The sequence below is a fragment of the Spinacia oleracea genome, chromosome 6 (genome assembly GCF_020520425.1).
Source record: "Spinacia oleracea cultivar Varoflay chromosome 6, BTI_SOV_V1, whole genome shotgun sequence".
NCBI lineage: Eukaryota > Viridiplantae > Streptophyta > Magnoliopsida > Caryophyllales > Amaranthaceae > Spinacia > Spinacia oleracea.
In genome coordinates this window covers 58,851,278-58,864,276 of record NC_079492.1, presented here as the reverse complement: position 1 = coordinate 58,864,276, position 12,999 = coordinate 58,851,278, and the positions used below count along the sequence as shown (strand labels likewise).

Genomic DNA, 12,999 nt, shown 5'->3' with positions numbered 1-12,999 from the left:
AAAGGAAGGTTATCCACCTACTAATTCTATTCATACGTGTGAATGAATTAAGCCCAAATTATATTACTCGTTTCTTCCTCTTCTCTTTCATTTACTCGTCCACTGTTTTCTCTCTCCTCCTTCTCTCTCCTCTGTTTCTCCTTCTTCTTCTCTCGATTTTCTGCAATTCGTCTCTCCTCCATTATCAATGTCGCCAAGAACCAGGGGAGGTCCTTCATGTCGAACTCGAGGAGGACTCGGTAGGGGAGGTAGTTCATCTCGAGGTCGAGGAGGATTCAAAAGTGGAGGTACTTCAACTGGAAGTGGAAGAACGCTCCGTAGTTCACCTAAATCAGTCGAAAATTCAGGTTTATTTTTCTATTTCCAATTTTTTTTAATTCCTTTACCTTTCGTTCGCCAATTTTACGATTTACTTTTTGCTCTTTCATGTTTTTATGTGTTCAATTACCTCGCATTGATTTAATTTTGATATTCTACTAGAGGTTTTTCAAGTTTTATTTGATATGAGTTTTTCCGTTCACGAATTAGGGTTTGTGTCCCTAATTTTCAAAATTAGGGTTTCTAAGCATGTTTTTCTGATTTTTGTTGTATAATCATAGCTAGGTTGTTGTGAACATTCATAATTTGAAGTTTTATGGCCATGATTTAGTGTTGAATTTGACTAATTTTCAGAATTACTGTTTCTATGCATTTTGTTGTTGATTTTTGTGGTTCATTGTTCTGATAATACCTATTTATTGTCCGCATTCACTAATTAAAGGTCACTATGCTATTGTTTTAAGTATTATTGTGTATAATTGAGGTAATTGTAATTGTAATAAATTTATTGGTTACTATACTCTCAGTGATGGTCACTATAGGAAGTAGTAGAGTATTGTTTTGGAATATTTATTTTGCACACTGATTTCTGTTAATGTATTGTGTAGATGATGTGCCATTGAAGAATATTGTGAATGGAATTGGGATAAGGACACTAGTGGAAAAAGGGTCATTTGCATCGCACTTTTAAGCATATTTGCGTCGCACATCGTGCGTGGCAAAAGCTCTCGACGCAAATGACTAAAAGTCATTTGCGTCGCACATTTGTGCGACGCAAATGACCCTTATTTGCGTCGCACAATTAGCAAATGTGCGTGGCAAATAACTTTTCAGGCACCATGTTGAAAAGTCATTTGCCACGCACATTAGCTAAATGTGCGACGCAAATAAGAGTCATTTGCGTCGCACATTTAGCTAATTTGCGTGGCAAATGACTTTTCAGGCACCATGTTGAAAAGTCATTTGCCACGCATATTAGCTAAATGTGGGACGCAAATGACTTTTAGGCGCCAAAAAAAAAAGTCATTTGCCACGCACATTAGCTTAATGTGCGACGCAAATGACAATTTTAGCGCCAAAAAATTAAGTCATTTGCCTCGCACATTGAGCTAACGTGCGTTGCAAATGACTTATTTTTTTAAAAAAAAAATTCGTTTTTTAATATTTTAGTTGGAAATTCCGACATGATCGTCTTTGAAATTAGACGCTTCATTCCCAATACCGGGAATACATTTATAAATAATACCTGTCACAAAAGTTTACAACGTAATTAACGTTCCCAATAAAAGGCAATTAAATTCGTCATAGATCGATCAACCAACATGTTACAACAAACATAAAATTATTACAACAAAGGTACGTAGCTAGCTAGAGATCAAGTTCATATTACAAATTAAGCTAAAAATTCGACATTGTTCATGAAGTAATCTGCCCAAAAATCTTTCACCTCATTAATCTCCTCCGGTGAATAAGGCAATGTTCTTGAAAAATCCTAATAAAGTGTAAATAATTCAATTTATCAACGATTGATCAATATAATAGTTTTGTGTACTTCAATTTATTATATAAAGTACGTAGTTTATGAGAACATACCTTAGTAAGATCTTGACTATTACCATGATTCATTATTATGTCGTACATAAAACGCATGACGTAGTAGCCACAATCTAGTGATCCCGGTTGTTGAGCACACTAAATGCATTAAAATAAATAACACAAGTAAAATTTCTATCACATTGTATGTTATAATTTTGAAAACCTTGCTTCTTAGGTAAATAATAAACTAATTATACCTGTGCTGGAATCCATGTTAATTTAGTTCCCTTAGATTGTCCACCTAGTCTCTTGTAACTCCGAAAAGCACTACACATTCGATAAAATATGCAATTATATATACTTTGTTTACACATGTAAATGCAAAGAATATTTTACATGTAAGTGCAATTATAAATCACTACTATACTTGTTTCCTTGGGTCATATTTAGGCAAAAATGAGGTTTTCGAACCCAACTTTGAACTAAAGAACCTAAGGAATGTTTTCAAACTTATTACACGTTTAATATGCATATTTACAACTTTCTAAGGCTCTTTACAATCTATTATTTCACATTTAAGGCTAATTGGGTCGTTCTAGGTCATATTTAGGCAAAAATGACGTTTTCGAACCCAACTTTGAACTAAAGAACCTAAGGAATGTTTTCAAACTTATTACACATTTAGTTTGCATATTTACAACTTTCTAAGGCTCTTTACAATCTATTATTTCACATTTAAGGCTAATTGGGTCGTTCTAGGTCATATTTGGGCAAAAATGAAGTTTTCGAACCCAACTTTGAACTAAAGAACCTAAGGAATGTTTTCAAACTTATTACACGTTTAATATGCTTATTTACAACTTTCTAAGGCTCTTTACAATCTATTATTTCACATTTAAGGCTAATTGGGTCATTCTAAGTCATTTTTAGGCAAAAATGAAGTTTTCGAACCCAACTTTGAACTAAAGATCCTAAGGAATGTTTTCAAACTTATTACACGTGTAATATGCATATTTACAACTTTCTAAGGCTCTATACAATCTATTATTTCACATTTAAGGCTAATTGGGTCGTTCTAGGTCATATTTAGGCAAAAATGACGTTTTCGAACCCAACTTTGAACTAAAGAACCTAAGGAATGTTTTCAAACTTATTACACATTTAATTTGCATATTTACAACTTTCTAAGGCTCTTTACAATCTATTATTTCACATTTAAGGCTAATTGGGTCGTTCTAGGTCATATTTGGGCAAAAATGAAGTTTTCGAACCCAACTTTGAACTAAAGAACCTAAGGAATGTTTTCAAACTTATTACACGTTTAATATGCTTATTTACAACTTTCTAAGGCTCTTTACAATCTATTATTTCACATTGAAGGCTAATTGGGTCGTTCTAAGTCATTTTTAGGCAAAAATGAAGTTTTCGAACCCAACTTTGAACTAAAGATCCTAAGGAATGTTTTCAAACTTATTACACGTGTAATATGCATATTTACAACTTTCTAAGGCTCTATACAATCTATTATTTCACATTTAAGGCTAATTGGGTTGTTTTAGGTCATATTTGGGATAAAATGGCGTTTTCGAACCCAACTTTGAACTAAAGAACCTAAGGAATATTTTCAAAATTATTACACGTTTAATATGCATAGTTATAACTTTATAAGGCTCTTTCCAATCTATTATTCCACATTTAAGGCTAATTGAGTCGTTCTAGGTCATATTTAGGCAAAAATGACGTTTTCGAACCCAACTTTGAACTAAAGAACCTAAGGAATATTTTCAAACTTATTACACATTTAATTTGCATATTTACAACTTTCTAAGGCTCTTTACAATCTATTATTTCACATTTAAGGCTAATTGGGTCGTTCTAGGTCATATTTGGGCAAAAATGGCGTTTTCGAACCCAACTTTGAACTAAAGAACCTAAGGAATGTTTTCAAACTTATTACACATTTAATATGCATATTTACAACTTTCTAAAGCTCTATACAATTTATTATTTCACATTTAAGGCTAATTGGGTCGTTCTAGGTCATATTTGGGCAAAAATGGCGTTTTCGAACCCAACTTTGAACTAAAGAACCTAAGGAATGTTTTCAAACTTATTATACGTTTAATATGCATACTTACAACTTTTAAGGCTCTTTACAATCTATTATTTCACATTTAAGGCTAATTGGGTCGTTCTAGGTCATATTTGAGCAAAAATGAAGTTTTCGAACCCAACTTTGAACTAAAGAACCTAAGGAATGTTTTCAAACTTATTACACATACGGGACGATAACGGGACGACCATCTTGTACTTCATGGAAAGGAAGCAAAAAGGTTTTAAGAGCTATTTTGATTTAGTCCATTACATCACAAAGCCAAAAGAACAGATGAATCTTTGGCTCCATCAGAAATGGACAACTATGAGGTAAAAATAGCTTTGACTTCAAGTTGGGATAGAAATTGACTGTCAATCTGTACTACATACATAACCAAAACACTTTTTTGTACGGAGCATGAGACTCCTGAAAACTCACCTTTCAACTTCTGGAGCATATCCAATGGTATAGTAAGTGATGTCCAGAGAGTAGCAAGCAAAATAGACAATGGGATTTTCATGATAGTGGCGGGGATTGCATAGGCCCAAGCGGGATAGAAATAGAGGTCTCTCTGTTTGAAGAAAATAGGAAGTTTCATGATAGTCAGACACTTCTGGAAATCCGCCAGTAAGAAGCACGATAAGACCATAGAACAGGGCGTTCAAATAATAATTAGCATGAAGAATGTCCACATGCATCCGAGTACGCATATATACAGTCATTGTTACAGAGCTAAAATGACCAACTGCAAAAAAAAAAAGGGTGAAAAAAAAAACAAATCAGGCAGCAAATAAATTAAGAAAAAAAATTGGAACTATGTTTAACAAGCAGTGGACTCAATCAATAAAAAATATGTGCTTTTTATTAGGAGATTTGAAGTTTAAATCATAACCTTTAAGTTTCATAGCTACTGTTTTGTTAACTATCCCAGATTCCCAGAAGAAGCTATATACATTTTTGTGAAATAACCTGTAACTAAGGTATAAAGGGATGGAAAGTTTAACTCAAGAAAAAATTCATGGAAGCTAGAGAAAATTGCAGTCACTTCAGAATGGTAAGTGTGCATCACCAGATACCAGAGTTGGAAACTCTTACCTCCTGTAGAAAGTCAGCTATTCCCTTCCTCTTAGGACACCTAAAACCACAGCTCTCAAAAAAATCAATGCAGATGCATCTGTTACATGGACCAACTGTTGAACACAGGAAACAATCTGAAATGAAGTAGAACTGTCCAAGCCATTCGTAATTTCATCCATAAAGAACGCCTTAGTCGGCCCAACAATCATCTCACCTGCAAAATTCCATTATTACCATGATTCTTCAGAATAATGGGCATGATCAGATTTAAGTTTTACAACAGTTGTTTTTAACTGAAGCACCTGTAGTCAATCTTTTCTTTTGACCACCTGAGATGCCTCTCCTCATAGCATCACCAATCATTGTGTCAGCACAGATACCTAGACCAAGAATCTGCAAGGGAACATATGACGATTAGTTGAGCACATGATTGATTGCAAACTTATAGTCCACAAACTAACTACAAAATCAAATATGAGGCAGGTTTTATCATATACTTACTTTTTGTATGTAGTCTGTCTGTAGGGAATTCTTCAATCCTTCGACAGATATTGCCTGTTACCCCAAATCACAAGTCTCAATAAACGAAATTACCATACAACATCATATTTAAGGTAAAACATTAATAAAAATGTTACCATAGTAAAATCAGATACTCATATCATTATTACCTGAATATTGATGCTTCTTTCAATATGAATCTTAAACCAAATCACATGTATGCTTAATTTCAATCACTAATTTAACTACTTAACATAGAGAAATGTTGTGGGAAAGGATGAAGAGGCTCCAGTTCCCTTAATAGGTAATCAAATGGAAATTTTCCCGAGAAATAATCAAATATCTCAAGATTCATGTACCCTCATATAATCTTTGTCAAAGAGGAGAGGTACCTAGATTAATAAGAAATGGACAATCTCTTTTTCTTTCTTTCATAACGATGATGACGACAGGGTTTTGAATTTTTTATAATATACTTTGGCAGTGTCTTTTCCTGCAGTTCTTTCTATATACAAAAAGCTCCACAACAAATAACTCAAAAAAGAAAGAAAAAAAAGTTCCATTGAAGGGTGAAAATTGCAAGATTTTCCTTCGTTGGTGTCAGTTTAAAATCAAGTGTTTTGCTATCCCTTATATTTCCAAAAATAGTATCAGTTTCGGAATTATGACATAATTACAATTTGTTCAAAGTTAATAATTCATAGTATTTCTAATTTAAGGCCTGTGATACATAGTCCCCTGAGGGCGACATTAGCATTTTCCTTATATTTGATCCATATTAAATACAAATGCAAAGAGAAATGCCAAATTGGCCTATTTCTATCATAAATTCATAATAATTCATATAATTTCTTCCCCTCTCTGGATTTATAGAACATATCAAAGGGAGATTTAGTGAGATGCACCTGTCATCAATATCCATGTTCCGGTTCTTCTATTTTCGGGTGTGCACCTTTCATAATTCAATCTTAAAATTCAACTAAAATGAACAACTAAAATTCAATCAAAATATCCACAATAATAATTAAATTGCACAATTAAAATTCAACTAAATAATATCAAGATTAAAATTCAATCTTAAATGTAAATAATACCTAATTAATTATTGAAGAGAGGACAGACGACACAGGGGGCGGTGGCTGTGAGCAGGGACGGCGTGCAGGGAGCGGTGGTAGTAGGGGAGGTGTGCAGGGGCGGTGTGCAGGGGTTGTGAGCCGCGACGGATGTGAGAGCCGCGGCGGCTGTGAGAGCAGCGGCGGCTGTTAGCCGCGACGACAGTGTGCAGCGAGGAGATGTGGCGGCAGTGACAACGACAGAGAAGAGGACAACCACTGCGCAGGAGGAGACGAGGTTCAGCGCGCAGGGAGAAGAGGCCGGAGGACGAGTATGCTTGCCGGAGGAAGAACGACCGTCGCAGTTGGCCTGGGTGCAGTGAGAAGTTGGACCAAGGAAGGAAGCGGGCTAGGAGGACAAGGCAGTGAAAGGAGAAGCATACATTCGATTTAGGTTAGAGCAAAGTGAGAATAGCTAGGTGATTGCCAAACCAAATTCTGAAAAGTTTTAAATTCATTTTCCTCGCAGTATTACTAAACTGCGAGGCAAATAACTTTAAGAGGTTTTTAAAGTCATTTGCCTCGCAGTTTAGTAATATTGCGAGGAAAATGAGTGACTCAATTGCATCGCAGCTCTACTAATCTGCGACGCAAATGACTTTAAGAACATTTTAAAGTCATTTGCCTCGCAGTTTAGTAATACTGCGACGCAAATGACTAAAATTAAAGCTAAATTTTTTCATTTGCGTCGCACGTCTATGGTTGCGACGCAAATTCACCGATGCAAATGAGCCTTTTTCCACTAGTGGGAAAACAGTAGCAACTAAGAAACGGCCATGGCCAGTTGTTCCGCAACAAGATGTTCCACCAGTGAAACCACCAACTAAGCGGTATCGGGCGTTTGGCTTCCTGAGCTGGCAGGCCCCTGTCAGGGAACGCCCGCGAAGACTGAGCAAAGTTGAGACTCCGCGCAGTAGTTGGGAGAAGCGAAAGGCTGTCACATTTGAAGAACCGGCCAACACGTCTGGTGGTGATGCTGATAATGTTGAAACAAAACCATCTGATGCACAGACGTAAGCTATTACATTTTATTACTCTTTTTCTAGTACATAGTGTCCTTTATTTTTTATATAGTATCGTCTTTGTTGCATTGTGTATTTGTGTTTTGTCATGTCTTTAATTGCGCAAAATTCCAAACTGTGGTGTGCATAGATTGTCATAGCATCTTATTTGCTGCTTCCCTATTCAACTTCATAACCTTTGTTCAATTAAACAATTTAAGAATAATAGTAACATTAATATGCATATATTTTCTAGTACATAGTGTCCTTATCTATATATATATTGTATCTTCTGTGTCACTTGTGAAGTTCGAGTTCTGTTTTTTTAAATCATCTATTCTATACTTTCTGTTTTACAGCAAGACTTTCAGGACAAGGTGTAGGCCTGCAAAATTGGTTGAACTTATTTCTGGTTTATCTGATAACCAGAAAAAGGATGTTGTTTACATTGGGTTTGGGGGGTTGCTGAGTGTACAACTGACCAGGACATAAACTTCTATGTTAGGGTGGTTGGTAGATAGTTTTGACCCCATTAGCTGTATGTTTACAATTGACCAGATGAGAGATTTCGTTGTTTCAGAATTTGATGTTTATGATGTTTTTTGTTTACCTTTGAACCCCATGAAAGAGGTTGTAGAAACTTCTCGTAGTGCTAATGAAACCAACCCCGATTACCCCTTGAAGCTTGAGTGGAGACGTAAGTTTGGGCATGACCATAATGAGTCAATACCTTTGAATTTGGTTGAGGAAAGGATTCCTCTTTTGACTGACGATCGTATGAATGAGTTCAAACAGTTGTTTGTTATGCATGCTCTTTCCTCCTTTTCAGCCCCTACTACAAACAGAACCGTTGATTTGAGGATAGCCAAGAGTGTAGTTGATGTGAATGAAATCAAGACATATAATTGGTCTAAATATGTACTTGACAGACTTTGTGAAGCCGTTGCAAGTTATAAAGGTCTTAAAAAGCCTAAACCTTCTGCCGAGTCTCCTGAATGGTTTTGTGGTTGTGTTGTCATGTTAGAAATCATTTATTTCCACCGTTTGAAGTTTAGGAATGTTGCACTAGACTCAAATTTACCACTAATTAAACATTGGACCAATGACCTTGTTAGAAATAGAGTAAAACTTGAGATGAGTTGTAAGAGTTTTGGGTGTGGGCTTCTAGATTCTAGGATCTGCCCTGTAAGTGAGAAGTTGGTGTTTGTGGATGGCCAAGTTTACACAGGAGAAGATGATGATGATGCTGCTTTGCAAGCTAACCGAGCTGACCAAGCTAACCAAGCTTCAAATGATGATGGCAGAGGAGATCTACATGCTCGTCAAAGGGAAATCTGTTTTCCGGCTTCCCCCTGGTTCTATGTCAGATGACGACATTCGTGCAATTGATGTTGATGTAAGTTCTTTCGTCTATTATTATTTAATTTTTATTTTGTATATCTGTTTTACATTTATTATTCACTTTTTCTGTTCAATTTCTTTTTGCAGAAAGTATATGAGAACTTCTTGTTCATGAGAAGGGATATGGAAAGAGTCTCAAACTTCTACATGGACCAGATTAAAGAGCTTCTTTGCTTAATGCAACATAAGCCCAATTTGTCGTCTCCCCAAATATCCCAGTCTGATGCATTTTTTAGTGATCCTCGTGTGCATGCAATAGTTGATGAGATTGCAGAGCTTGTCATTTGGGTGACCAAACTGCCTGGTGGATTGGATAATATTGCGGCTTTTGGTAACTGCATGGTAACACTCACTTCACCTTCATTTATTCCTATATGTTAACAATGGGTTACTATATTTTAAAAAAATGTTACTATAACATGAATTTCATATTTAACACTAAATAGCCGAACATTTGGCACCACCATTTTCCAAAACATGCTCGAATCCGATTGTGGCGAGCATGTTTTCCAAATCGGATTCGAGCATGTTTTGGAAGGCTTCGGGCATGTTTTGGAAGGCTTCTGGCGGTGGCAATACTTTAGTTACACCATTTCTGAAGTCCAATATCAAAGATATGAAGTTTCTCTCCGAGTTCGTCCAAGAACTCGTTGACTATTGCCTTGTTGATGATGGATGCATGGTTTCCAAGTAAGTGTTAGGTTATGATACATATGACAAAACATAAATCATGCGGAAAACCTTAATGCCAGGAAACATATTATTTACACATAATCATTTAGCATAATTCGGATGCATACACTTTGTAGCGTGCCCTCCCTAGGTGCACCCGAACCGAACAAGAACAAGTCTTTAGGACTCCAAGTGTCGTCCCTCCGTAGATAGTCCACAGCAGTCCGGATCCGCCTCAAGCTTGACCAACTAGAATCGCCCTTAAGGTTCCTAGGATTTTCTGTTAAATAGGTTGCAAGTGTTTGGCTGATTTTTGTTCCAAAATCTTACCTTTGAATACTTCAATTGTGTGTCTAAATCTGTGACCCTAGGCACCTATTTATAGTGTTGTGGAAAAGGAATTATAATCCTATTAGAATACAAATTTATTTAATTATAATCCTACTAGGACTCTAATTAAATAAACTTTATCTATTAGGATTAGATTTAATCATATGACGAATCCCGGTAGCCTTAGGATTTCGAGTAACACACACGAGTGGCGCACAAGCACCGCACGCAGGCCTTACGGCCCACGCACAGCGCAAGGCCCAGCTCGTCGCTGTCTTTGATCCGCGCGCGCGCCCAAGGCCTTGGTTGGGCCTGGCCTTTGCGCTGGGCCTGGTCGAGGCTTGGCGTGTGTTTGTTGCGCTTTGGCTTGCTGGGCGATGGCCCGGCTTCGTGCTGGGCCTTCGTCTGGCAGGCCTCGTCCGATGCTAATTCGTACGATACGCTTCCGATTAAATTCTCGATTCCGGAATTCATTTCCGATACGAACAATATTTAATATTTCCGTTTCCGGAATTATTCTCCGATATCGATAATATTTCCGATTTTGACAATATTTCCGTTTCCGGCAATATTTCCGATTCCGGCAATATTTCCATTTCCAATAATATTTTCCGATACGTACCATGTTTCCGTTTCCGACAAGATCTACGACTTGGATAATATTTTTATATTTCCGATACGATCCATATTTCCGTTTCCGGCAATATCATCGTTTCCGGAGTATTCACTTCTTGCTTTTGACGATCTCAGCTCCCACTGAAACCAAGATCCGTCGATTCCGAATATCCATAGATGGAGTATTTAATGCCATTAAATACTTGATCCGTTTACGTACTATTTGTGTGACCCTACGGGTTCAGTCAAGAGTAAGTTGTGGATTAATATCATTAATTCCACTTGAACTGAAGCGGCCTCTAGCTAGGCATTCAGCTCACTTGATCTCACTGATTTATTAACTTGTAAATTAATACTGAACCGCATTTATTAGACTTTATCATTGAATACATACTTGGACCAAGGGCATTATTTCCTTCAGTCTCCCACTTGTCCTTAGGGACAAGTGTGCATTTCCTAATTCCTTTGTCGCTCGATGCTTGCTCTTGAACATAAGGTAAGAGTTGTCATCCTTATTACGTCCAGAGGTGTTTCTCGGTTTCAGAGTTCAACTGATCAAATAAACAGATAATCATAGCCTATGATTCATCTGAGCGCGGCCATGAATTCTACAGTTTCTAGCTCTCCGAGTGGCCTTGTACAACTTTCAGCATCTCATCCCGATTTATGGGAGGACAATCCCGATCTTGCGATCTTGAGATTAGACTTCGTTTGATAGGTGATTACCTGAGCGTTGCCTTTATAGCCTCCTTTTACGGTGCGACGGTTGGTCAACGTCAAAGTAAGCAGTTCTCAAACAAGTAATCTCAAATCACTCAGGTATTGAGGATTTAGTGTCTGATAATTTTAATGAAATTTACTTATGACATATTTTCATTTCTTACAGTAAAGTTTCATAGGTCTGTCCGATACTAGTCTTCCCAAAGTAAGTATCTATGCAAATGATTACGACATTGCCATGTCCACATAGTTCAAGAAACAGAACTACTACTTATCTTGCATTCTAGTCGCCTAACGTTTTCTATGCGTCCATCTTTATAGAAAACTCCGACCAGGGACCATTTTCAACTTTTTGACATTCAAGTTCACTTGATAGACATTTCTTAGTCACAGGACTGGTCCTGACAGTCTATCTTGAATATATCGTCCAATTGAAGGGACTCATCATTTAATAAACCACAAATTAAATGGAAAAATGAATTCTATTCATTTATTGTGAATGATTAACCAATAATATTTTACAAAGAATTAAACTCTAAAACTTTAAAACATTAAACAAGGACATCAAAGCCATTCTCCAATATGCTTGATTCCCAAAGCTGCAGTGTGCGAGTTGTGCTTCGCCTGTGGCAGAGGTTTAGTCAATGGATCTGAGATGTTGTCATCAGTTCCAATCTTGCTTATCTTGACTTCTTTTCTTTCAACGAACTCTCGTAGAAGGTGAAATCTACGAAGTACATGCTTGACTCTTTGGTGGTGTCTAGGCTCCTTTGCTTGTGCAATAGCTCCGTTATTATCACAATATAGGGCTATTGGTCCTTTAATGGAGGGGACTACACCAAGTTCACCTATGAACTTCCTTAGCCAAATAGCTTCCTTTGCTGCTTCATGTGCAGCAATGTACTCCGCTTCAGTTGTAGAATCCGCAATGGTGCTTTGGTTAGCACTTTTCCAGCTTACTGCACCTCCGTTGAGGCAGAAGACAAACCCAGACTGTGATCTGAAATCATCTTTGTCGGTTTGGTAACTTGCGTCCGTATAGCCTTTAACAATTAATTCATCATCTCCACCATAGACCAGGAAGTCATCTTTGTGCCTTTTCAGGTACTTCAGAATATTCTTGGCAGCAGTCCAATGTGCCTCTCCTGGGTCTGACTGGTATCTGCTCGTAGCACTGAGTGCGTACGCAACATCCGGGCGTGTACATATCATAACATACATTATTGAACCAATCAATGATGCATATGGAATCCCATTCATTCGTCTACGCTCATCAAGTGTTTTTGGGCACTGAGTCTTGCTTAGAGTCATTCCATGAGACATGGGTATGTAGCATCGCTTGGAGTCTTCCATCTTGAACCTTTCAAGCACCTTATTGATATAAGTGCTTTGACTAAGTCTAATCATCCTTTTAGATCTATCTCTGTAAATCTTGATGCCCAGTATGTACTGTGCTTCTCCTAGATCCTTCATCGAAAAGCATTTCCCAAGCCATATCTTGACAGAGTTCAACATAGGAATGTCATTTACCATAAGTAATATGTCGTCGACATATAATACTAGAAAAGAAATTTTGCTCCCACTGACCTTCTTGTATACACAAGATTCGTCTGCGTTCTTG

At 37.1% G+C, this 12,999-nt stretch overlaps 1 protein-coding gene across 6 annotated transcripts; it reads right to left on the bottom strand.

Moving 5' to 3' along the window:
- Window positions 1-1,507: 1,507 nt before the first annotated feature.
- Window positions 1,508-7,089, bottom strand: LOC130462773 (pleiotropic drug resistance protein 3-like). Of its 6 annotated transcripts, none has more exons than XR_008923533.1 (9): window positions 6,622-7,089; window positions 6,433-6,506; window positions 5,528-5,581; window positions 5,329-5,419; window positions 5,045-5,240; window positions 4,388-4,520; window positions 2,112-2,181; window positions 1,912-2,010; window positions 1,508-1,810 (listed from the first exon to the last, which is right to left on the bottom strand). XR_008923533.1 is itself a non-coding variant. In XM_056831677.1 (9 exons), the coding sequence occupies exons 6-9, from the start codon at window positions 4,669-4,671 to the stop codon at window positions 1,712-1,714; spliced, it is 552 nt and encodes a 183-aa protein (XP_056687655.1). In that variant the 5' UTR covers window positions 4,672-4,694; window positions 5,045-5,240; window positions 5,329-5,419; window positions 5,528-5,581; window positions 6,433-6,506; window positions 6,622-7,089; the 3' UTR covers window positions 1,508-1,711. The 6 variants fall into 6 exon arrangements, 4 of the variants coding, with proteins under 4 accessions (XP_056687655.1, XP_056687657.1, XP_056687656.1 ...); XR_008923534.1 differs by having other exon boundaries at window positions 5,045-5,139; XM_056831677.1 differs by having other exon boundaries at window positions 4,388-4,694.
- Between the last annotated feature and the right edge of the window lie 5,910 nt (window positions 7,090-12,999).